At 50.6% G+C, this 26,198-nt stretch overlaps 1 protein-coding gene and 1 non-coding gene across 2 annotated transcripts in view; both read left to right on the top strand.

The window, feature by feature from the left end:
• Positions 1-25,920, top strand: part of Kiaa0930 (KIAA0930 ortholog) — a 46,636-nt gene extending 20,716 nt beyond the window's left edge. The window contains exons 2-10 of the mRNA XM_027396167.2: positions 8,628-8,779; positions 13,330-13,452; positions 13,531-13,608; positions 13,827-13,928; positions 15,444-15,584; positions 16,209-16,403; positions 18,837-18,999; positions 20,014-20,172; positions 20,474-25,920. Of these exons, the coding sequence (XP_027251968.2) occupies positions 8,628-8,779; positions 13,330-13,452; positions 13,531-13,608; positions 13,827-13,928; positions 15,444-15,584; positions 16,209-16,403; positions 18,837-18,999; positions 20,014-20,172; positions 20,474-20,514 (1,154 nt within the window). The 3' untranslated portion in view covers positions 20,515-25,920. The remainder of the gene's footprint in view (positions 1-8,627; positions 8,780-13,329; positions 13,453-13,530; positions 13,609-13,826; positions 13,929-15,443; positions 15,585-16,208; positions 16,404-18,836; positions 19,000-20,013; positions 20,173-20,473) is intronic.
• Mir1249 (microRNA mir-1249) lies at positions 17,968-18,065 on the top strand. Its single transcript, NR_162750.1, has one exon. It is a non-coding gene; the product is annotated as a microRNA mir-1249 (primary transcript).
• Positions 25,921-26,198: the final 278 nt, after the last annotated feature.

Below are 26,198 nucleotides of genomic sequence, written 5' to 3'. Positions count from 1 at the left end.
CAGGCAACAGGCAACAGTATGGACCAAGTCAATTTTACCTGGTTCCACAGAGGCTTTTCCAACTCCACACTGAGATGAACTGTGCAGGACAAGCCTCATAAGATAGCACGTTCCCATCTTTTTCAGTAAGTGTTTGGTAGTGTTGGAAGATAGTTGGAGTCTGTAGAACAGTCCCTTTGCAGGAAAGTGGACCCACAGATCCTGGCATATGAAGCATCCTACCCACATGTTTCTGCATGTATTTTTGGAGCTCAGTAGCTGCTGTGGTCACTCACACAGCAGCAGGGAGGGCAGAGCTGTTCATGGGGGCTCAGAGGGTGAGGAGAAGCCAGCTGGGATTCCGTAGGTTCATGGTTTATCAGCTGGAAGCTGCTCATGTGTCCATGTGGGATGTTGGGAAAAGCACGTTATTTTGAGAGGTTGGCTTTGAGTCTCAGCTCTCCAGTCTGCCATCCAGCCACCATTTCTAAGGCCTTATGTTGCAAAAAAAAAAAAAAAAGAAAGAAAGAAAGAAAAAGAAAGAAGAAAGAAAAAAACAGGCTTGGGGCTGGGAGTGTGGCTCAGTTGGTAGAATGTTTATGTAGTGTGCATGAAGCCCTAAGTTTGATCCTCAGTACTGCATAAACCTGGTGTGGTGGTATATATGCCTATCATGCCCTCACTTTTGAGGTTGAGGGAGTTCAAGGCCATCCCCATTCTTGATTCATAGCAATGTGAAGGCCAACCTGGCCCACAAAAGACACTGTCTCAGTAAAAATGAAAAGAGCTGGGCATGGTGACACCTGCCTTTAATCCTATCACTTGGAAGGCAGAAACAGGCAGATCTCTGTGAGCTCAAGACTGGCCTGGTCTACAGAGTGAGTTCCAAGACAGCCAGGGCTTTGTAGAGAGACCCTGTCTCACCTACCTACCCTCAGTCTATGTCTGTGTCTGTGTCTTGTCTGTGTCTGTGTCTATGCCTGACTTCACACTGTGATGAGGTTATCCTCCTAAGGCTGACAAGTGTCTGAAAGGTAATAGGCAACCGTGCTTTAGAAACTGCCCAGCATTAGGCATACACTGTCATCATTACTTTTCTCAGCCTAGTACTATGGAGCCGTTGCGTAGCGAGGGTAGAGGACCTGCTGCTACAGAGGCAGAGAACACAAGGGTTCAGGGAGGCACAGGCCTGGCACTCACCCCACTGTGTGCCCTTGCCACCTGTTGAGGAACCATCAACAGGAGAATCACAGTTGCTGGGCAGGAAAGGCAACTGGTCCACCACTCTATTTGGAGCTAGCTATTATGTTATAATATTTTTATGCCTTCCCAGTGAGAAATCATTCCACGCACTCAGAGATTTATTTTTATTTAAATTAGAAGCAAGCTTGCTTCACATGTTAATCCAGTTCCCTCCCCTCCTCCCCCACCCCCCCTCCACTACCCAGGAAGGGCGAGGCTCTCCATGAGGGATACCCAAAGTCTGTAGTAACATCCAGGGCAGATCCTAGGCCCTCCCCCATGAGTCCAGGCTGAGAGAGCATCCCTCCACATGGACTGAGCTCCTAAAGTCCATTGATACACCAAGGATAAATACTGGCCTACTACCAGAAGTCCCATATATTGCTGAGGCCTCCTCACTGACACCCATGTTCATGGGGGTCTGGATCAGTCCCATGCTGGCCTCCCAGCCATTAGTCTGGTTGGGGTCCATGAGGTCCCCCTTGTTCAGGTCAGCTGTTTCTGTGGGTTTCACCAGCTCAGTCTTGACCCCTTTGCTCTTCACTCCTCCCTCTTTGCAACTGGGTTCTAGGAGTCCAGTTCAGTGTTTAGCTGTGGGTGTGTGCCTCTGCTTACATCAGCCACTGGAAGAAGGCTCTAGGGTGGCATATAAGGTAGTCATCAATCTCGTTATCAGGGAAGGACATTTAAGGAAGCCTCTCCACTATTACTTAGATTGCCAGTTGGTGTCATCCTTGTTAGATCTCTAGAATTCTCCCTAGTACCAGATCTCTCCTCAAATCTATAGTGGCTCCCTCTGTTATGATATCTCTCATCCTGCTCTCCTCTATTCTTCCCCCAACTCAACCTTCCTGCTCCCCCATTTCCTCCTCTCCCACCCCTCTCTCCCAGCTCCCTCTCCCCTCCCCCCAAGTTCCCAATCGGCTCTGGAGATCCTGTACCCTTCCTCTTCTCCAGGATACCATGTAAGTCTCTCTTAGGGTACTCCCTGTTTCCCATCCTCTCTGGCAGTGTGGATTATAGGCTGGCAATCCCCTGATCCATATCTAAAATCCATATATGAGTGAGTACATACCATGTTTGTCTTTTTGTGACTGGGTTACCTCACCCAGGATGGTTTCTTCTAGTGCCATCTATTTGCCTGTGAATTTCAAGATTCCATTGTTTTTTTTTTTTCCCCCACTGAGTAGTACTCCATTGTGTAAATGTACCACATTTTCTCTATCCATTCTTCAGTTGAGGGACATCTAAGTTGCTTCCAGGTTCTGGCTATTACAAATAATGCTGCTATGAACATAGTTGAACAGATGTCCTTGTTGTAGGAATGTGCATCTTTTGGGTATATGCCTAGGCGTGGAATTGCTGGATCTTGTGATAGACTGATTCCCATTTTCCTGAGGAATCACCATACTGATTTCCAAAGTGGCTGTACAAGTTGGCACGCCCACCAGCAGTGGAGGAGTGTTCCTCTTTCTCCACATCCTCTCCAGCATGAACTGTCATTGGTGTTTTTGATTTTAGCCATTCTGACCTGAGTAAGATGGTATCTCAGAGACGTTTTGATTTGCATTTCCCTGATCGCTAATGATGTTGAGAGATTTAATAAAGGGAAAACTCTTTAATAATAGCATGTGACCCATCCTGGCTAATGCACAAAAGGGAACTGGTTGTGAATGGAAACTCCTGTTTATGTAGATTCATGGCCCCAAGTTACACTTTGAGCAGTGCTCCACAGAGACGAGCTCCAAGTTTTGGTTGTTGGGACAAACAGGGAGATTCACAATGTAGAAATACTTACATAATTATCCCGAGACAGACCAAGGCTGGGCCAGGTCCCAGGGTCATCCTGCCCGACTGGCAGAATTATGTTCTTCCCTGTAAGAGGCACAGGGCTAATTATCGTTGTCAGCCAGGTTGCAGAGGCACACTCCTTAGCTAAATTTTACTTTTGTGTAACTTAATATTTCCTAAGCAAGTTTACTTTCCATACTTGAGAGCCTCCATTTCCTCCTCCAACTAGAATCAGTTTTTACCTAATCATTAATGGGTTCCATGTGGGAGTCTGTTGCTTACTGTCCCCACATCACTGCTCTCTTGATGAATGGTAGGCATTGCAAAGTGGTGAAAACTGTCACCTGACAAACAAGTCTCCATCTGGGACTGAACAAGGCGACAGACACTCAGCTTTTGTGTTTTAGTCCTCAGAGAGTAAACAGCAGAGCTGTCTGACGGAATGCTGGTCTCCACAGCATCACAGACAGATCTCATAATCCCCTTGAAGGTCGAAGAGGTTGGACTCATGGGGCTCTGTTCTGTTTGGGCATGAATGCATCTGATATTAGCTACATTAAATAAAATGGCTTAAACAGAAGTTATCATAAGGCAAGGTTGTAAATCGATTGCTTGATGACAGTGTGGCCAGAGTTGCTCACTAGTATCCTGCCCCTCTAGTTCCCCTGGAGCAGTGGGTCAGTTTCACTGATTTCCACCCAACAAGGACAACTGACTCACTGTTGCTGCCCCTCAGGACTCCAGCATGAGAGGGAGGAACCCGGTGGCTGAGAGCTGTCCGTGGTGCTGCCTGAGTGAGTGGCTCAGCTTCAGGCTGCCTCTGCTACCCTAGGGCTTGGGTTCACTGAACTCACACTTGGTAAACGTGCAGTCCCTGGCAGCCCAGTGGCTGGAGGACAGAAACAGATAGGGCTCTGGAGACTAGAAAGGTCTGTGCTATATTGGCAGCTCACAGGCTTATGACGCAGGGGATTTCTTGCTGGGCAGGCCTAGGGAAAAGAAGGAAGAAGGTTTTACCTATGGGAGAAACAGCAGGCCAGCAAGAGTTCATTTGCCTCTTGTGTGTTTACTCACACAGTTACTGTACCACAGGACCAAAGGATGCTGGGAGGCTATGATCATTGACTTCATCCAGGCTGGCCAGAGAGGCATGCTGAGCAGCTGCATCTAAGTTCCTCACTTGCTCCATGTAGATGGAGTATCATAGCCTATGAGGAACTTTGCTCTGACTCCTCTACCCCAGACCTCACCATGATTCTGGGAAGGTGGGAAGTTACCAGAGCAGTCCAGTTGGGGACCAATTGGGACCAGGATCCATGTTGTAGGATTTCAAAGCCTGGATTGCTCTGTGTCCCCAGGAGTTAGAAATTCTATGCTGGATCTGCCCTGCCCAGCTTCTGGGCATGGAACACATCTCTGTCTCTTTCCCTCCCTGTAAAGAGGGCTCTCTCCCTCCCCCTGCATGATGTTTAGGCCTGTGACACCAAGCCATAGATTTAGGACAAAAGATAATTTGTGGAGAAGGAAGACAGATGGGGAGACTGGCCAGCCGCCTGTGAACGGCAGCTGCTCCCACTGTTCTGTCTCCGTTCCTCCTGTTTTCCTTTGGTTTGTGGCACAGTCAGTGTGACTACAACTAAGTTTTGCCTTTTTACCCAGGACTTCCAAACCCATATTCCTGTGTCTGTATGTGGTCTTCACAGACTGAGGGTGTGGATTAGGAATAGAACACTTGTTAGAACAAGTGAGGCCGTTGGTTTGGTTCCCAGAACTTCAAGTAAAACAATCAAATAGTCAGCAGACATTTGGTTTAGTACACATTAACAGGTTTTCTGTAACATGATAATAGGTTTCTCTGCTGATGCAGTAAGCCAGATCAAGCCGAACCGAAACAGCAAAAGAACAGGTTTATTTGAGCAACTCACAGGTGAGTTCTCCAGCCCCAACATCAAGTCAGAAGTCACAAGCCCAAACTAAAGCAGGGAGCTTATATGTACCCTGTAGGCAAGAGGGTGATGACATGTCCACCACAAGATGGGTTTGTGCCAAGTATGGTCAAAACTGACAGCTTTAGGCGGGGTCTTGGGCTACTGGCAACTTCAGGGGAGGAGCTGCCACAGTCACCAAGAATGCAGAACTGGGCTTCTTGGTGCCTTTTTGTTGTTGGAGATTCAATGAGAGGGTGGAGTTTGGAGAGAGAAATGGGGCTTTCCGGATCAAACAGGAGTGAGCTGGAGGTTCCAGCCAAACACACATACCATGATTTGCCTAATTATTGGTAGATGCTAATAATTGCAGACTCCTCCCCACCTTCTGAAAGTTGTTAGATTGTTCTCATTAGTAACACAGAACACAGTGTTTTTATTTTTGTTACTCTTGTTTTACTTTGTTATATCTTACATGCATGGGTGTTCTGCCTGCAAGTATGTAAGTGTACCCATATGTGTGTAGTGCCCAAGGAGGCTGGATCCCCGGAACAGAGTTACAGAGGTGGTTGTGAGCTGCCATGTGGGTGCTGGAAACTGAATCCAGGTCCTCTGCAAGAGCAGATAGTGTTCTTAACTGCTGAGATGTCTCTCCATTCTCATTACTTATTTTTTAAGACAACCACCCCTTTGCTGTTTGTTTGTTTGTGTTTGAGGTGAGGTCTCTTACAGACCAGATGACCTTGTTACAGGTGAGCACCGTCATAGCCAGCTTCATCTGCTTTTTAGGCCTTTAATTTTTTTTTCTTTTTTTTCTGAAACACCACATGAGTTTAAGCACACAGGAGTTAGTCTTGTGAGCCTGACTTGTGGATGTGATAATTCTGATTCCTCTGTGGTGCTATGGGGAGTTGTAAGCCATTGGCCAGGTCAGCTGTTTCTGTGTCTCCTTTCCTGGTTTCCACTGGGGCTCTTAGGGAACCCTGTGAACATTGTGTGTGCTAGCCTTTCTGTGGATGCACGCCTTATTCTCTAGTTGGACGTAGGAGGACTGAGTTGTGACAGCTTTATAAGAATCTGATGTTTTTAAGAAGGCAAATTTGTTCCTTTCAAAATACCACTCAGGGTACTGGAGAGAGGGTTCAGTGGTTAAGAGCACTGACTACTCTTGCAGAGGTCCCAAACTCCCGGAACCCAACATGGTGGCTCACAGATGGCCATAGCTCTTGTCCCAGGGCATCTGATGTCCTCTCTGGCTTCTCTAGATACCAGGCACACATGTGGTACTCAGACATACATTCAGGTAAAACATCCATTCACATAGAATAAAATAAAAATGCCACTTAGGCAGGCATGCTGGCTGACATGTCTAATCCCAGCTCTTGAGAAGCTGAGATAGGAGGATTCCCGACTAAACAGACAAGTAGGGCAGTGAGGTGGCCGGAGCTTGGCCTCACCCCTCCCCAGAGCCCACATGGTGAGAGAAGAGAACAGACTCCCACAAATTATCCTCCAATTTCCACACATACACCACAACATGGTGTACATGTGCCCACATACATGACACAAAATAAATGACACAAAATAAATGTTAAGAAAAAGACGAGTAATGGTGAAAAGTAGAAAAAGGACATTTATTCAATGTGACCACATTGGGAAGAGAAACAGAAAAAGAGACCCAGAGATCCCTGAATTGTGAGGGTTAGGTTTAAAGATTTGTTTTATTGTTTTCAATTGTGTGTGTGTGTGTGTGTGTGTGTGTGTGTGTGTGTACATGAGTGCAGGTACCCACAGAGGTCAGAAGAGGGTATTGGGATTCCTGGAGCTGGAGTTACAGGTTAGCTTATTCCTGGGTTCTGGGAACCAAACCCGGGTCCTCTGAAAGACATCACTCCAGCTCCAGAGTTGGTGTATGTGGACTATGGGGACCTCCTGGCCCTTCCCTGAATTGGGCTTTCCTACCTTCTGTTCCTTATGCCCTGGAACTGCCAGCACCTGTGATTGGCTCCTTTGCAGGAAATAGTTGAGCACAGGTTTTTTCCAAGGCCTGAGTGTGGCCATCAGGCAAATCAGTCTCCAGCTCTGGGACCTTGGGCACATCCTTAAGCCTCTTCTGTGAAATGAGTTGGGGACAATTGAGTGACAGTGAAGGTTTACTGTTAGCAGTCTACAGAACCTAACTAAGGTGTAGCTAAGGTCATTATCATATTTTGTAAATACTGTTAATTGCCTGGATGCACTAGAAGCCACTACCAGGTAAACTTTTGTGGCCCTGGGGATGGAACCCCTGAATTGATGAGCCCATTCCCATCAAGTGCTTAGGCATAGAGTTGCACCCTGGTCTCACAGCAGACTGTATGAAAGAGCAAAGGAGCCCGTTCAAGTAAGGGCAACACTTTCCTCTGTGGCTGACACTTGTGAGCTGCTTGACTGTGACGTCAATTGGATTGAGTCACAGGCCCCTGCTTGTCAGGCCAGAGATGCTTCTGCCTCATCTCCTGGTGTGTGCATAGTTGGACATTGCCTGGTGCAAAAGGGAGGCAGGAATTTCTGACGCTGGTGAATGGTCCACTCTGTGCCTGTGAGCCTGTCCCTGCTTCCCAGAGGCTGGCAAGTTTTGCTGACTCTGACTCCTCCCACTGCCCCTGTGTTGGGCACACACTGCTGTCAGAGGGAGGAGGGGAAAGACTGGTTCTATGATGTGGCTGGCACCTTCTACTTGCTGTCGGTTCTTGGTCTGGCCAGTGATTGCCTCTGAGGATGGAGGGTGTTGTACCATGTAGACCTTCCCAGAAGCAAGGTACTAGGGCTAGGTCTCCACAGTTCAGGAGAAATGGGGAAAGAAAGAAACTCAGGAGTTTAACGTTGTTGAGTAGCACAGGGTGACAATTTGTTGATCCATCTAGAGCGAGGAAGCCCACATTCACTGACCTGCTCCGTGCCAGGCACTGGCTGTTCCAGCTAGGAGCTGTTCATCCTCATGTAGTCGAAAGGAGCCCGTGGCTCAGCAGCTTAGTCACCTGTCCTCTGTCACATAAAAAAGTGATAGAGCTGAAGAGGAAACCCAGATTTTTTTTTTTTTACCAGAACTTGGGGGATGGGTTTCTTTTATCTTGTACAGGAAATGATTTCACATTTCATATATCATGCAAAAATACATTTATTATGCAAAAAATCTGAAGGAATCCAATGGGACTCAATCTGGCACCCTCTCTGGGCCTCCCTGCTTGCAGCTGAGATGCGCTGGCTGTCCCTTTAAGTCGGGTTCTCCTTGGGACTTCTGCAGCCTGTGGGGGAGGGCTAGGGATGTCTGTGGTGAAGATTTCCCTAGCAAAGGCTTTCTCCTTGCAGCCTAGCCAGCCTGCCAGTGACGTCCTCACAGCTTCTAGATTTTCCTTTTCCTCAAAGCCACTGATTCATTCACTGACTGGAGTCAGCTCTGCAGAGGGGCCTGGCAGCCTAGACTGTCAGGCTGCCGCTGGGTGGAGTCCTAGACCTCCTCGGGGAGGCATCCCCAGCCTCTCTGATACCCATGGGTGGGGCTGGAGGGGACACTTAGGGAGAAGGGGCAGAGCATCCCAGCCTTGTCAGATCTCTAACCAGAAATGCAGGTGGGGAGGACCAGGCTTTGCCACGGTCAGAGCCAGGGCCAGGAGGGCCCCTTCTCACTCCTCTGGCCTCCTCCTGTAGGATGCTTCAAGGATGACCGGATTGTCTTCTGGACCTGGATGTTTTCCACCTACTTCATGGAGAAACTGGCCCCCAGGCAGGATGACATGCTTTTCTACGTGCGCAGGAAGCGAGCCTACCCAGGCAATGACAGCAGTGTCGATGGGAGGAAGGTGGGTGACCCCCCAAGCCCCACCCCCAACTGTGCCCTGAACATCCTGTAGGGTCTACTTCTCTTTCTACGTATTCATGTGTAGCTGAAGGGATACTGAGTACCCAGCATGTTTGAGGGACCCAGGAGATGGTTACCAGTGGCTTACTTGTGGGTTTGTTGAATTGTTTTTGCCATAACACTAAAATGCAGTTAATTTTATCTTTGAGGAAACTGAGGCTCAGGGTCCAGCTGGCCAGCCTCTTACAGTGAGTGAGTGAAAGGAAGTACAGGGCTTTGAGTCCCAAGTCTAGGGCACGTCCCAGAGTGGGTAGGGCGGCAGCTGGATGGTAGTGATGGTGATGATGGATGGTAGTGATGGTGATGATGTCCTCCTTCTCTGACTCGGCCCTCACTGTAAACTAGGGGGATCACTCAGGGCGGTCCTAGGTCTCCTGAACTCCCAGCAACTGGGCAAATTGATGAGGAAACGGCTTAGAGAGAAGTGACTCACCCAGGGCATTTCATCTTCTAAGTGAGGCAGTGTGCATGAGTTCTTGAGATACATTTTGCATGCTTCCTTCTCTTTTCAGAATTCTTAGTGGTTTATAGAATGTTTAAGCCATCCACATGTTAGGCATGGGAATGATCTGTTTGCCTTTAAGGATAAATAGTGCTCAGGCTTTGGCCTGGTCTGGGACTAATAGCCTATCTGCTTCCATGCTCCTTGTGACTTGGGCACTGTGGTTTCTTAGTTACAGCTCACACACTTGAGTGTGGGGAGCTCTTTCCTGTCACATGCCTGAACATCTACAGGACTCGTTTGCTGTGAGTGAACACACCTGGGAGCTTGCTGCAAAGGAGGCCTTTGGTGGCTTTCTTGCCAGGCTGGTGTGGAAGGGACCTGCAGAAGCCCATGAACCACTGACCAAAGAGTTAGACAAGCCAGGGGAGTGAAGAGTCTGGAGACGTGGGTATTGCTGCAGACTGGACTAGGGCCCAGGAATGGCAGGTAGGTGGAGCAGGAGATGCTCTGTGGAAGAATTAAAGCTGAGATCCAATTTGTGGGTTCATCTGGCACTTGTGGGTAATGGTACCAATGAGGTAGGAACTTTCTCAGTAGGGGGCCAGCCCTGGGCTCCTTAGTCCTGCCCAATACTGCCATTAGAGTCCAGCTTTCTCCCCTTGATCAGTGTTACAGCTGTGGCCTGGAACCAGACATCTCTGGGACTTGGAACAGATAGTCCCATTGGATACATGTGAGGCTGGGATGTTTGGGGTTGATGTGACCACAGAGATGCCCTTGGCAGGAAGGGACAGGTGCTAGGGAGCCCCTGCGTGCTGGTGACCCAGCACCAGTGCACCCTGGATGTAGGCGCTGCTTTCACCCAAGGTTTACTTTGGGATGAAGACCCTTGGAGAAGCAGGACTGTGAACCTCACCTCTGGCTCCCGCCACTCCAGCCTGTTGTCTCTGAGGACAGGCACACGTGAGGCACTGGCTTTCTTTTGGGTGGATCCTACATGGTGGTTCTGGGAAAGGTCACTGGGACGCAAGGCCAGTACACTCAACAATGTGTACTGTTGATGGGCCAGATTGAGAGGAAAGAGGGATGGTTAGTTGATGGCATTTGGGTGGAAGAGAAGTAAGGTAAGAGTTCTTGGGAGAAGCAGCCCTGGGCAAAAGATGACGAAGTCTACAGCAGGAGGGTCCCTAGGGTTGTGCTGAGACACTCTTGAAGATTTAGAGGTATTGAGGTCAGTGGAGGTAGCCTGACTTTAACAGGAATGCTGAGCAAAAGTGAGCCACATGGAAACGGCACTGATAACACAGAAATGACTCAGGCTGCCACTCTTTGGGAAGTCCTAAGTGAACTGACATCTGTATACAGGATTGTAGGGAAGCTGTTGTTGACTGAAGACGTATCTTTCTTTTTTCTTTTCGAGACAGGGTTTCTCTGTGGCTTTGGAGGCTGTCCTGGAACTAGCTCTTGTAGACCAGGCTGGTCTTAAACTCATAGAGATGCACCTGCCTCTGCCTCCCAAGTGCTGGGATTAAAGGTGTGCGCCACCACCGCCCGGTGACTGAAGATAAATCTTAGGGCAGGTATAGTACCTGATTGGTAGGTGAGGGGTGCCAAGCACATTTGACCCATGCTGCAATGTAACTTAGTGTATGACAGTGTGTGACACAGATATGTGCAGGGAGAAAGGAAAGTCACCAAATGTCAGTGGAGTGAGACCAAGAATAGCCATAGTCTTGCTGCTCAGATGGGTGTTGGGAAGTATGCTCCCCCCCCATACATTCTCTTTGTGCTTGGTTGGCCTCCTGCACCTCTGCATGGTGGAACTGCAGAGGGATGACTGGTGGTGTCTGGTATAGGGTTTGGAGATCAAGGTCAGGCAAGGCTCAAGTTCACCCAGATTAGACATCTTTTCCAGACTGACAGCCTGCAGTGTGTTCCGTAAGGGGCAGGGTGTGGGTACACTGGGGAACCCCAGCCTACCAAGCAACAGAAATCAGGGCTGCAGATATGTGGACACTAGCGCCTGCGCACTGGGATTATTCTGCGGCAAGCACTACAATGCCCTCCCACCCTTTCCCATCCTGCTGGTACTGGTTGTCATGGCAACCAACGAGGCTCCCTGCCTGCCTGAGGAGGGTGGGTGGGCAGAGACAGAGCTGCCGTGTGGGTAGGTGCTGGAGTTCTCACATCCTGCTGCAGGATTACTTTGGGGATCGGAACCTGGTTTCCTAATGTGCCCTGGATGTTCTGCAGTCTTGTTACGCCACCCCTGAACAAAACACTCCCCGTTCTCAGCAACCCATTTTGTCTTTGGCATTGATGACCATTGGCATCTGTTTGTGTCCTTGTCTATGCCAGTGGCTTCCTATTGACACTCTCAGCAGTCCTGGGGTAGAGACTATCCCAAACCTACTTGAGAACCAGAGGTCAGGAGCATTGAGGGTGTTTCTCTGGTCCCACAGCATCCAATCTTGCATTTTCTCTTTTGGTAGCTTTTCGTGTGTGTGTGTGTGTGTGTGTGTGTGTGTGTGTGTGTGTGTGTGTGTGTGAGAGAGAGAGAGAGATAGAGAGAGAGAGAGAGAGAGAGGAGAGAGAGAGAAAGGAGAGAGAGAGAAGGAGGGAGGGAGGGAGGGTGGAAAAGGGGGGAGAGAGAGTCAGGATCTCACTATGTAGCTTTGTCTGGCCTAGAACTCTATGTGGACCAGGCAGGTCTCAAACTCAGAGTTTGCCTGCCTCCTGAGTCCTAGGATTAAAGGCGGGTGCCACTACATCCAGCTGGTCGTTTTTCTTGATTGTAATGTACATGCAAGGGTGTCCAGGTTGATGGTCTTGTGTGTGTGTGTGTGTGTGTGTGTGTGTGTGTGTGTGTGTGTGTGTGTACTGGGGTCACCAGCCTTCAAGATCCAGAGACCCAGCATGACTAGTATGTGCAAGGAGCCTTAGCCACCAGCAGCTGCCTCCTGCCCTGGGCTCAGCTGGACTTCTGCAGCTTAGGTGGTCCATCCCCTAAGTGCTGCAGTGTGTCTGTCCTCTGGCTACTTCTCAGTTGTTTACTTGGGAGCATGCATGTTGACCCAGGTAGCTGTGATTTGTCAGTCTGGTTGCTGGGTGTTGTTGCTGGGGTTCCCACCACCCCCTGCCCTTCTGTGGGTGGGTGTCTGAGCTGTTCCCTGTGCGTTTTAGTGACACATGGAGCTACCCCTTCCACTAGCCTGGTGACCTGCCACAGGAGTGCCATTGTGCTATAGGTGTTCCCCACACTGGTTCCCCAGCCTTTGTTGAGCCAACAGCAGTTAAGCACCTACCAGTGTGGGTTCACCTGCAGGAGAGCAAACAAGATGAATGCTTAGCATGGAGCAACTAAGCAGGGCAATGGAGTGAGACCAAGGCAGGCGGTTGGTGGCTCCCAGCTTGGAGTCTGGGGGATTCCCACAGCCACACAGACCATGGGAGGTAGTAATTCCACTCCTGTGGCACATCCTGTTGCATTGAGGAACCTCTGTGTGGATCCCAGATCTGCCCCAGAGGTCCTGTAGGTGGCATCAGCAGGAGGTGACTGTTGCCTTCTTGGAGATGATCATGTAGGAGCCCTCCTGGGCCTAGTTAGGACCCTGGGCTCAGGACCCCTACCAGGACAGGTTGCTTTCAAATCTGCTTTTGATTCCTTATGCCTCTCCTGCCTGGAGTAGGAGTAGATGGGGCTCTGCTCTCTCTTTGTTGAGTATGTGGTATGTGATCTGTAGCCTGTTTGATCCTCATCAGTTACAGTGGGATTAATGATTCCTTTCTTGCAGATAAGAAGGTAATAATTTGTATCTGCTACCCACTGCGAGCCCAGTAGATGTTACTGCCATTGGGAACTTAGGAAATATGATGTCTTAATTATCACAACTTGGAGAGGGAAATGCTTTTTCTATTGTACAAATTGGAAAACTGGGGCTGCAAAGGAAGTAGAGCTGGGCACTGGGGGTGGGGGTCTTTTTATGTTACCACCTGCCTGGTACAGCAGTCAGGGAGCAGAAGTCTCACTCTGACCTGTGCCACAGGCTGAGGCTGAGCCTGAGGTGGAGGTGGAAGTGTATCGGAGAGACTCTAAGAAGCTTCCAGGCCTGGGAGACCCTGACATTGACTGGGAAGAGAGCGTCTGCCTGAACCTCATCCTACAGAAGGTATGGGGTGGGTGGTGATGGCTACTTGTGGGTCTGTGGGAAGGTGACCCCCCCCATGCACACTTCGTTCTCTTCTAGCTGGACTATATGGTGACCTGTGCTGTGTGCACACGTGCCGATGGAGGTGACATCCACATTCATCGGAAGAAATCTCAGGTGAGCCCCTATCTCCCACTAGCTGTTCAGGCTCTCTAGATAACTGTTGCCTGTTCTAGAAAGGCATCTCCCCCTCCACTTTCCCTCCCCGAAGTGAGGGACTGACTCCAGGGTCGTATGCATGCACCCATGACTCTGAGCAGCATGGCCTCTTGGCCTTTATCTGAGGTCTCTTTTCCATCCAGGCCAGCATCTCAGCCCTTGTGCTTCCTTTTTAGCAAGTGTTTGCATCCCCCAGCAAACACCCCATGGACAGCAAAGGAGAAGAATCCAAGATGAGCTACCCCAACATCTTCTTCATGATTGACAGCTTCGAGGAGGTGAGGGCTCACCGTTGCCACAGTCCCCTTCCTTTCCTCTTGGATGATGGGAGTGTCAGGCTGAGGACCTGCAAAGCTTCCCAGGAGACATGGGCACCAGGAGCAGGGAAAGGTCCTGATGACAGCCAGTGGGGCTCCCCTCTTCACAGTGATTGGCTAGCCAAGTGCATATGCCCTGCTCTAGGCTTGGCTTATTCATCTATAAAGTGAGTGTCATGACCTTGGGACCTACTAAGGTATCAGGGTTGAGGACCAGAGGACTTCTGAGTCGGAGTGTGGATCATAGATGCTTAGAGTAAGTGCTGCCTGACCAGAAGGAGTTACCATTTGCTGTGAATGAGTGCCTCCCCCCTGCCCAGGGTGCTATGGCTAAGCCTTTGTTTCAAGATTGGTAAAATGTGCTCCAGATACATTAACTCACCAATACCAGGAGGAGTGGAGAACCCACCCACCCCATACCTTCTGTAGGATGAGGTTCAGGCAGACGCTCTCTTCCCAGTCAATGTCAGGGTCTCCCAGGCCTGGAAGCTTCTTAGAGTCTCTCCGATACACTTCCACCTCCACCTCAGGCTGCCATTCCACTTCCTGTTCTGCTCATCTGCCAAGGCTAATGTTAGAGAGAGAGAGAGAGAGAGAGAGAGAGAGAGAGAGAGAGAGAGAGTGTGTGTGTGTGTGTGTACATGTCTGTGCATGTATGTATGTACTTCTGCTTGCCCAGAGACAGCCATGGTTCTTGGAAGTCCCATGAATGTGGGCATAGCTTTCAGGCCCCTGTGGGCTCTGATGGTATCTGAAAATGCCTGAGGCTCAAGAAGTTGATGTGGTCCCCCTGGGCTCACACTTGGACATGTGTTTGCCCTGAGTCTCTCCTCGAAGCTTGCATCTGGATGTCAGATATTAGGAACAGCAGCTCAGAAATGTGGCAGGGTGTGGTCACACAGCCCATGTCCAGGTGTTGTTATCCCAAGAAGGCAGTCACAATTAGTCACACTAGCTGGGACAGCCAAGCTCAGGGTACAGTGGGCTGGACCGGGCTGTGATGAAGGGGTCTCCAAGTGTCCCTGTAGTCCTTGTAACTTTAACTCAGCATTAGAAAGTCAGATGAGGGTCTGGCTTATGGCTCAGCTTGGAGTGTGATGTGTTCCCACTGTGGCAGAGGTTAGAGGTGGGATGGTGGACAGTGGGTGGCTGAGGACAAGTAGTTTGGCCTCTTCTCAGCATCCTCATCTGTAAAATGGCATTTCCTTTTTCTCTGTTCTCTTTCTTCCTGCCTCCCCCTCAGTCCCCTTCCTCCTCTTTTCTTCCCCCCATTTCTCTGTCTTGAGACACATTGCCCCTGTCAACCCCAGGCCAAGCTCAAAACCTTGATCCTCCTGCCTCAGCCTCTCTAGTGCTAAGATTACCGGTTGCCTCGTACTTGGTGATTTCAGCAGCCCTCCCGGCAACCAGGTCAGGGTATGGTGTGGGTGGTGGCACCAGTATTTGACATCTCCATCTCTTCCTCCCCGCCCTCAGGTGTTCAGTGACATGACTGTAGGGGAAGGAGAGATGGTCTGTGTTGAGCTGGTGGCCAGTGACAAAACCAACACGTTCCAGGGTGTCATCTTTCAGGGCTCCATCCGTTACGAGGCTCTCAAGAAGGTGTATGACAACCGCGTGAGTGCAAGACTGCCTAGGGGTGTGCATCCTGGCCCTTTGTCCCCACCCCCACCCCCCACCCCCGCATTGCTGAGACCACTCCACATCAGGGCACCTGCTACACTTCTAGCCTCTCCTGGGGCCCACAATCTCCCTTACAGTCTTACATCCGAGTCCACCTGTGTCCATCTGAGGTGCAGATAGGGACTACTTCCTCCCTCTCATGTCCCTGTGAGGTGCACTGGCTCTCCCTTACTGTTGGTAAGGGTTACTTACCCCAGTACTGGGGACACTCCCAAGACTAACCCCTGACTAATACAGCAAGGAAAGGAGTTCAGATGAACAGGCTAGTTTCCTGCAGCTGGTGCTATCTGGCCTGAGGTGGAATTAAACCTGGGGTTAAGACCCTGGCCAGTATTACGGATGTTCAGGACAGTGAGAACAGCCTTGGCCAGGGATCTGGAACACACACCATACTAGACTGGCTTCCCTGTGGCCCAGACTCCCTCAAGATGGCCTCAGAGGTGGTAATACTGACTGCGGTGTTCAGAGAGAGAGAGACAGAGAAGAGAGAAAAGAGAGAGGGCCTGCTGTGGAGCCAATCCCATGCTGCTGACAGAGGCCGTGTCCCACCTACCACAGGTGAGTGTGGCGGCTCGAATGGCCCAGAAGATGTCATTTGGCTTCTACAAGTACAACAACATGGAGTTTGTGCGCATGAAGGGGCCTCAAGGCAAGGGCCATGCTGAGATGGCAGTCAGCCGTGTGTCTACTGGTGACACGTCCCCCTGTGGGACTGAAGAAGACTCCAGCCCAGCTTCGCCCATGCATGAGAGGGTAAGCGCTGCACGGCCCGGGGAGGGACCTCCTGTTGTCCTTTGTATTCACTTCCCATGGCTCCCCGGATGTCACCAGCTGACCTCCATGGCTGATGAGGAAGCTGAGGCTCTTAGATGCCAGGTTCCTTGCTTGAGGTCACCCAGGAGGTTCATACCCAGGCTAACTCTGATTCCCTGAACTGCTCTGCCCCAAGGCTGAGTCCCTGGGATGGGGAACAGAAGAAGCGGAATAGGAGTTGGGCCTGGTGCCTGGGCATGCTCAGCAGCTGTGGCCACATAAGCCCTTCTGCAGTGAGCCAATGGGATGAGGGATAGCTGAGCCCAGGTTGTCTGTCCCACAAGGACAGCCAGGGAGCACAAGGCTCACTCTGGGCCTGGTCATTTGTTTAGGGTATTCTGTCTGTTAGCAGTATCCCTGAGCAGGGGGGAAGTGTTCTGTGTGGGCTGCTGCCCCCGCCACAGCTCTGAGGACTCAGCACAGGGCTCTCTCAGCCCTTAGTGAAGAGCTGATGTCAGTGGCCATGCAGAGACTATACCCCAGGCTCAGGTTTGAGAAAGGCTCTGCCCGTGGAGTCAGTGTTTTGATGTCACTCAGACCCTTGTCCAAGAGACCCTCGAGCTGCATTCTGGGTTCCGCTGCTCAAGCGATCTTGGATGGGTCCCTTCCTTCCCTAAGCTGTTTCTCATTGAGAAGTGAGATGTGAGCCTGCTTCCCCAGGTGTGGGGTTTCTCATGGCAGGCACCACTCACGGCTCATGGCTTGCATGGGGCTTGGCCCTGTGAAGTGACCCACGTGGCAGCCATGGTGGTCACTGTCTGCAGCTGAGGAGAGGTGATTTTCAAGAATGGACAGTGCCTGACCAGCTGCTGCTCGTGTTAGTTCCTGGGTGCCTCCTTTTCTTTCTTTTGGAATCTTCTATAATCCGTGTGTTTTGTAAGCCAAACAAAACCAAGAAATCCTGGGATTCTGTAAAGTGTTGAGCACCTCAGACATGGGCCCTCTCAGTTTTTGAATGGAGGTAGCTTGGATTCTGAGCTCCCAGGTAACAGGCTGATTCTGCCCAGTTCTGTGTTGCACTTGGACGCTGAAAGGTGTATGTGTGCTCGGAGGTGTGCAGATGTGGCCCCCAGCTGGGTAACACTGGGTGCTGTTTGCTGAGTGCCCACAGATGAGTCAATAGACCCACCCAAGCCTCGGTTGTCCCACCCATCAAATGGGCTTGGCCATGAGGGATGAAATGGCCCTTAGCAATGCCCTTCATAGGGAGGTGTGGAGCCCTGGGGAGGAGTCGTGAGGTCACATAGGGTTCAGCGCCACTGCCCATGTACACACTGTTGCTTGTCTTCTTGTCCTGAGGGGTCACTTGTAACCAGTGTACAAGAAATGCAGACTGTGTATTGTGGTTTCTGGTATTTGTTTTTTTTTATCTTTTAAAACCTTCCCTGACTTGAGGGAGGACCGTCTGGAGCCCAGCAGCCGCCGGGACTTTGGTGGATGTCGGAGCTATGACGGGGAGGCCGATGGGGCCCCGAAGTCTCTGTCCCAGCTCATCTTGCTGCTCCGATTCTTGTTTGCATGGGGAGGAGGGAGGGGATGGGCCAAGTTCCCTGTGCCTGGAACGCCCTTCCCCCCCTTCTTCACCTGGCGAACTCCTACTCGTCCTTCAAGACCCAGCTCACGCGGCACCTCCTCCAGGAAGCCTACTCTGATTTCACAGGCTGTCTGTCCCTTCTTCCACTGTCCCTTCCATGTCCTGTGCTTCCCCTCCTCTGTCTCAGCAACCAGCATGCAGTCTGTGGTTGTCACTTGAGTCTGTCACCCCCAGCAGACTGTGAGCTCCTTGAGGGCAGGGGATCTATGTCTTATGCCTGTCTGTGCCAACCTCACCCCCAAGTGAGTGTGGAGAATGTTGGTGGCTGGGACTGAATGTGCTTGGAAGGGAGGAAAGGAGACGTCGGGCAGAGAGCTGCTCAGCCTGAGCACTTGTGAAAGGGGCTGGGCGCAAGAGGGAAGGGCCCCAAGGGGTGACCTAGGGTGTAGTCCTAGTGGCTTTAGGCAGGTCATGGTGGCCATTTGTGTGCCTTATCTCCTCTTATGTGAAAAGGGCATCACTAGCTGATGTGTTGGGACATGGTTGCTGTGACACGGCAGTGCTTAAACCACACCCAGCAGCCTGTCACCTGGCATCTGAACAGCCCCTCTTTTGTGTTGAGACGTGGAAGAGAGGTCCCTCTGGCAGTTTTGGTGGCATCCTTAGGCAGGACTAGCTGCTGTGTGTGTGGCAAGCTCCCAGATTGCCCTCAGGCTAGGTTCAGGGTCAGCAACTATAACTACAGCCCCTGCTGGGGCTGGCTTTGATCTGAGTGGCTTTGGGGCCTCATAGCAGGGTCTGCTGATGCTACACATGTGACTTGGACTCTTTGTTGCCAGGTGACCTCCTTTAGCACCCCGCCCACCCCGGAGCGAAACAACCGGCCCTCCTTCTTCTCCCCATCCCTCAAGAGGAAGGTGCCTCGGAACCGCATTGCAGAGATGAAGAAGTCACACTCGGCCAATGACAGTGAAGAGTTCTTCCGAGAGGACGACAGTGGAGGTGACGGACCTCACCCTTTATCCTGTAGATGAATGGTCACTGCTCTGACTTGTGTTCACTCCTCTTTTCGGTCATTTGTCCATGTGACCACTTGTCCTTGCATGCACTCACCTATGTAGTCATCCATGTTGTCACTCCCTCACCCAGTGTCAATTACAGAGCTGTGTCAGGTGGAGTGCTGACCCCGGGGCAGAGAGTGTGAGGGGCTGCCAGTTTCCATAAGCCATAGATGGGGGGGGGGGGTTCTGCCTCCGTGAGCCCTGTTTTCAGTGTCCATCTCCCCACCCCATTCAGAGGATCTGGAGCTTTCTGCTGACCTGGGTGCTCCTTAAGGACTCTTCCTCCTCTGCTTCTTGGGCCAGCTTTCCTTATTCTAGAACCTTCTGTCCTGGGTGAACCTCAGGGTTTCTCTGTTACCTCTGTTCCCTGGTCTCCCGTGAGTCAGAGATCCTTCCCTGTGGCTCCAGCAATGACCTTCTGGTGTCTGCCCAGATGTCCCTAGAACCCTTGGTCCCACCCACTCATCTGTTCTTCGTACACAAGCCCCTCCCCGGTGGTTAGTCTCTGCCAGTGAGCTGTGCAGGACTCCTCAGTCTTGGACCAGGAACCTTGGGGCTTGGTGGGTAAACTGCATGCTCCATCAGTTCTGTGGAAAGTGGGGTTCAGAAAACAGGAGTGACCCTCAGACCTGGGTTGGGAGTTTCTGAGGGAAGGTCCAACATACCTCAGCATCTCTCACGAGCTGGTACCATCCCAGTTCCGTGTTATGTCAAGTGGCTGGAAGAAGGCAGTCTTTACAGTAGTGAACCCTGGATGCTTTCCAGGCCAGGCCCATCGAGAGGTGGGCCCTGGCAGACAGGGCAGTGTGAGGGCCTGGAAGCAGGGCTTTGGGGGTGTGGACATTGGTAGGGAGCATTTGTGAGTGTGGCATCTGCCTAGAGGGGCAGATGTCTTGTTGCCCCTCCCCCACGCTCCCTGGCCCACAGGATGCTGACCTGCCCTTCTTCCCTGCAGCCGACCTGCACAATGCCACCAACCTGCGGTCTCGCTCCCTGTCTGGCACAGGACGGTCCCTGGTTGGGTCCTGGCTGAAGCTGAACAGAGCTGACGGAAACTTCCTTCTCTATGCACACTTGACCTATGTCACCTTGCCACTGCATCGGATCTTAACAGGTACATGAAGTCAGAGACCTTCAGGGCCTCTCTGTGAAGGCTTTAATGGGCTATAGTTTCCATAAGCCAGTGGCTTCCCACCATGTTTCCCTCATGTCCTCACCGGCCCCTTTGAGTGGTTGCAGGTGGGAGTCTCATTCCTCTTGGCCTCTGCATCTACACTTTTCCATTGCTGGTGTGGGAGGGCAGAGTGATGATGTCTGTAGCCTGTGAGGCCTGATCAGAAATGGTGGATATGTATGGCAGCTGTGGCTCCCTCCCAAGAGTGTCCTTACCTGCTTGCTCCCTCCTGTCACCCTAGACATCCTGGAAGTTCGACAGAAACCCATCTTGATGACCTAGTGTGTGGAGCCTGCACAGAGCCCCGGCCCTGCCTGGCCCTGGAATGCTGCCAAGTGCCTACCTGTCACCGCCACGGGGGTCTTCTGTGACAAGCCAGTGCCGGAGCTACAGCCAGGCAGGGCCACTCGACTCCTGGGGCCAGGGCCGACTCCATGAACACCAGCCCAAACTGAAGTGCCTCGTCCTCTTCCCTTGCTGGCTCTGCTCCCACCCTGTCCCGCACTCGGCCCCCTCAGCCCATCTCTGGAGAGCCTTCTGCTCCCAAAGAGGGCCAAAGCCACCAAGAGGTCATAGAGAGTGTGAGGGGCTGCCAGCTTCCAGAATGTTCTTAGACCTCCTGACCTCCACTCCCATCCCCCTGCTGGGGCTCTGTGCCAGGCTACTGTCCACACATCCTATACAAAGCCAGTTGAAGATTTTGTAATGCAGTACTGACGAACTTCAGCTCATGAGTCAGTCCTGACTTGTTCTCCCATAGTTACTACTTGTTGCAGTGGGTTCCAGCTGCGAGTCAGGGGATATGAACTGTTTGTCGGCTGGGAATACCTCGCCCCATGCCCAGCTCAGAATGGGTGTCAGACTCCAGCTGGGCAGACAGGCCCTGATCCCCCAGAATGGCCTTTGCTTCCATCCAAAGAACACCGCCAACACACACCTCCAACCCGAGATGTCCTGTGTCAGTCTCGGCTGGAGGGACGCAGAATTCAGTTGTGAAGGAATTGGGAGGGAATGTCTGATGGGGGCCGGGGTTGAAATCCCAGGAAGGTTTTAGGCAGAACCACCCTGAGGCCAGAGCTCAGAGTGAGGCTGGTGCTGTCCCCTCTGCCCCCATGCTTTGGTTAGCATGCTGGTCTTGTCCTCAGCCTGGCTTCCTAGGCAGAGAGCAGACTAGGCTGCTTGTGAGCCCACATTGTCCTTGGTGGGTGCAGGTGACCAGGGGTCACCAGCCCAAGGCTCACTCTGGCAGTGTGCTCTAGCTGAGACCTCCTCTACCCAACTGGAATAAACTGGAAGCTGGGCCTCCTGTTGCTGCTGGGTTTAGTGTCCCAGATTCTGTGTATGCAGAGCTCGGCTCCTCTGGGCGCAGGAGCATGGCTCCATTCCTTGGTCTCTGGGAGTGGGGACTACTTTGGGGCTTTCTCTAGATTTTGTATGTTGTTATTAAAAGCGAGCTATTGCATTTCATTCTGCCTCAGTTTGCCCACCTGTAAAATGGGGCTGATACCACCTACCTCACTGAAGTCTCCAGGGTTAACACGCATGGCTGGGTCAGGGCTTGACCACCTGCCATTCTGCATAGCTCAGTCTGGGTCTTAGGAGTGGGTGTTAGGCGGCCAGGAAGCTCGCCTCTCCTGCCTGCTCTGAAATAACTCCTTCCAAAGGGACGAACAGTGGATAAGTTTAGACACTGAAGTTCTGGAGCCTGGGTCTATGTTCTAATCTAACCATTGAAGCAGACTCAAATCTTGCCCCAGAACTCCAGAGTACCTCGGGCCTATTGCTATGGCCCTGCAGACCAGGATAGCCATTCCTCCTGCAGGGAAGGGTGTGAATGCTGGCCCTGCAGTCCAGGATAGCCATTCCTCCTGCAGGGGTGTGAATGTTGCCCCCATGTTTGTTTCTAGGGAGGGCACAGCATCCTGTCACTTCAGGACCCTAGCCATTCTGGGGTCTGAACACTCTGGACTTGATATCTTGTGGGGAATACAGCCAGTGTGTCTTCTGCGGAAGACTGAGGCAGTCCTAGACCCAAAGCAATTCCATGGCTTCTCTTTTCTGGGGGTTCCATCCCCCAGAGCTCAGCCATGCTCTCCTGGGCAAGGCTGGCTTCTCTAAGCCTGGGTTACAAGTGCTTCCCAGGCTGTAGAAGGTACAGAGTCTATGTCATGCATCTTGGCTCTATGTGGCACATGGAAATAACTGATATCCGCAGGCCCGTTTCCAATGCTTAGGTACCTTCAATCCTTTTGTAGAGGAGGAAAGCACTCCAGAGAGGCTGAGTGAACTCAGAAATGAACCATGAGGAACAGTAGAAGGAGGCAAGCTTGTTCTGAGCCCCAGTCTACAGTCTGAACCACACGCTGTCTGACCAGACATTTGGTCAACCTTCCACTTTCTCCCAAGGGCACTTTTGAGTTCCAAACATGTTCAAAAGCTCTTGAGAACCTGACTAGAATTCTGATATTTACTTTTTCAAATAGCTGACATTGGAGGGACACACATGGTGGCACATGTCTGCAAATCTCAGTACTGAGGCTGAGGCAGGACAGAGTTCCTGGCCAGCCCAGATTACATAGCAAGACCCTGTCTCAAAGTCTGAGAGTGACAAGTGACAGAGCAGCACCCAGAATCTTGGGGTTGACAGTTTGGCTTCTGAGGCTATCTTTAATTTTTCTGGGAACACGCCTGTCCTCATACAACACAGTGACACATACAACTCGAACTGGAGTGCAGTTGTTTTAAAAGAAACCTTGGTGTCAGTCTTTAGGGCATCAGGAAGAAAGCACTATTTGCTTTGTGCTCTTTCAAGGAGGCATCCCTGTTTCTTCAGGTGGTGTCTGCTTTACCTCCCGGGGCTGCCTACATAAAGGCAACCCAGGCTCACTCCCACTCCAAAAGATTTTTAAAACACAGGCAAAAAAGAAATAAGCTGGGTGTGGTGATGCACGCCTTTAATCCCAGCACTTGGGAGGCAGAAGCAGGTGGATCTCTGTGAGTTCGAGGCCAAGCTGGTCTAGAGTGCGCTCAGGACAGCTGGAGCTACATAGTGAGACCCTATCTCAAACAAAACAAAAAAATGTCTTTATTAAAAAACATCCCAGCCCCTGTGTAGTTGGTCTAGTCTTAATTTAAACTATAAAAATGGATTTTTTTTTGACTGTCTTTAGTGGTTTTAAGTTTTTGGTCAAAACTCTGTATTGCGTTTTGATGATTTAGGTCCTGTCTATTTTTCAGTCAGCTGTCCTTTGCAGCTTTAAAATTCAAGAATCTTGATAGCACATGGCTTCTCTGGTCAGACTCTCTCTCACCTCTGCATCATTACACAGGACTGACAGTTTGGCTTGGACATAGCCACCCTAAAAAGTAAATATAACACCCAAAAGGACTATGGGCTCTAAGAGACACGGGATGCTTCACAGCAGTTGCTGGCCCTGGCGTGTGTACATCATCTGGGTGGACCTGCAGACCAAGTGTAAAGATCTTGCAAGAAGTAGCCTTTTGGGGCATCAGCAATGGCCCTTCCAGGGATTAGACAGAGTACCTCCCTGCCCTTCTAGGCGAGGTGTGGTAGTACCCAAAAGGCCTTCATTGATGAGATACTGACATGAGCCTTCAGGCCTCCACTGGCCACTGCTTGCAACATCACACCAAGCTAAGTGACTTGACAGCTCGTGGCTGGGGAGGTATCTGAGTTCTGTACTGGGTAAATCCTCTGTGGAGGAAGCCATGACCTGCTGACAGTTTGTGTTTATCCAAGGCAATTTCAGACCATGAGCTGTCAGTGGTTTTTTGTTTTGTGTGTTGTTTTTGTGACAGGGTCTATGTAGCCCAGGCTGGCTCCAAACTTTGTATATCGGAAAATGACCCCGAGCTGACTAATGAACCTTCTGCCTCCACCTCCATGTGCTGGGATTATGGGCTTACACCACTGTGCCTGGTTGCTTTGTGCCACTGGGCAAGCACTCTTATCAGCCCCTCGGTCCTTTCTTACCTTCTTTTGACTTCAGCCCCTTACTTTGTAGGACAGGAAACATAGATGCAAATAGCAATCTTTCCTCTTCCAAAATTATTGTATGAGTAATTACACCTACAGAAAATGTTGAGTGGTTTTTGTTTTTTGTTACTTTAAAACTTGATATTTCTACAAAAACATTTCAACAAAGACATGAGTACATTGAACATGTTTGTGTGAGCGGCTTTCCCATGGAACACCCTCATCCAACAGAAAGCCTTTGTGGTGGCTTGTTGACTTTGCTTTATGATTTCATGGTTCTTTGAAATGCTGCTTTACATTTTAGAGACATTTCTGAGTTTTCTTAGAGGTGCTCCCGACCTGTACGGGTTTTTGTTTTGTTTTGTTTTGTTTGTTTTTCGAAACAGGGTTTCTCTGTGTAGCTTTGGAGCCTATCCTGGCACTCACTCTGGAGACCAGGCTGGCCTTGAACTCAGGCCTGAGTGCTGGGATTAAAGGCATGCACCACCAACGCCCGGCTGTACCTGTTTCTTTTAATAATACACATTTCAGGTTAATACAGACGCTACAGCAGGTCAAGGGAATGGCCCTGACTTTGCTGTAAGCTTTGCCACAAGATAGTGTTCTGAAATGGTTCCCACGGGGTTGATCATTCACTGGCTGTCTGCTGGTCTGTGAAGACCCTATGAGGGGGACAGTGACCATCCTGGCCAGAGGTGTAGGTGTTTCCAAAGCTGATCACATGATGCCTTTGGGCTGTTCTGTGTTCCCATGAAAATCCACTCTGGCAGTGTGTGGACTGAAATCTCCCAAGCTTTTCTGAGAGAATCCCTTAAAAGCCCTTACAGTAGTGGGAAGATGGCTGGAACAGAAGTTGGAAACCAAAGTGGGAGTTTAGGGAAGATCCCAGAAGGCATCTTACTGTCCCTGTCGCCTACTCATCTCTGTGACTGTGGGCTGCTGAGCAGGCACCTGTAATCATCACAGGTTGAAATCATCACAGGTTGAAAGTATCACAGCCATCTTTCATGCAAAATGACTATGTCACAAGGAATTGGGCCTAATAGACTATATACATTGGAGTTAGGAACTGCAGTGGAGAGGCAGAGGACAGGGGTCTAAGAGGACACAGTAAGGAGTCAGCTACTACCCTAGAAACACCAGATCACTTTTCTGAACTGGTACTTCCAACCACAAGGTGGTGGGAAGGAGGTGTTGGCTTAGAAGTTAACAGGTATCACGCCTCCTTGCTATCCACATTGACCCCAGGATAGTCTGGAGTCTGTCCTGGATGCTGTCCCAGATGCTGTGGGAAGGCAGTTCTGCTGTTTAGGTCTTTTGTCCTGACCCATACCTTTTAGGAGCAGCTGTCAGCCCAAGCTTGGAAGAAAATGTTCCCTGAAAAGGAAAATCTTCCAGAATGAATGGAGAAGAAAGCATTATATAAAATAATGCAGTCCTTGTAGCTCATTGTATATACCCATGTCACCTGGAGACATCGGACTCTGTGCTTGTTAAAAGTGACAGGAAGTGGGAATCTTGAGGAAGGGAAAGCTTGCTTGGGGGATGGGTGGTAAAAGAAAGGGTCCTGCTCTTAGTGTCACTCACTTGCCTCCTACAGCCTCATGTAAGCCAATGGGCTATCACTTTTCTCTATGTGGATGGCTCTTTCACTTTGGAATCTGACTTTAATAAAGCAATTAGGTTGCTCAGTTTGAAATAACCATTTTTTTCTGGTGAACTTTGATTATATTGTGAATCACAATTTTACTGAAAAGACTTAAGCCAAGTCCAGAAACAAGTGAAGTCAAGTGATTCAATGGGCACACTAGTCCCTCAGCAAGCCATGTCACCCCAGCTTGTCATAAAACCCAGCGGGCCTGGGGCTTTTCAAAGGGAAAGTAAACCCAATACATCCCTCAGGTTCACTGACAATGAAGTTAGACAAGGTCATGTATAGAAGTTAGCACAATTCCTGAGAATGCTGGTG

The sequence above is a fragment of the Cricetulus griseus genome, chromosome 2 (genome assembly GCF_003668045.3).
Source record: "Cricetulus griseus strain 17A/GY chromosome 2, alternate assembly CriGri-PICRH-1.0, whole genome shotgun sequence".
NCBI classification, from domain to species: domain Eukaryota; kingdom Metazoa; phylum Chordata; class Mammalia; order Rodentia; family Cricetidae; genus Cricetulus; species Cricetulus griseus.
Note: the sequence above shows the minus strand (reverse complement) of the source record. Positions and strands in the feature narration are given on the sequence as shown.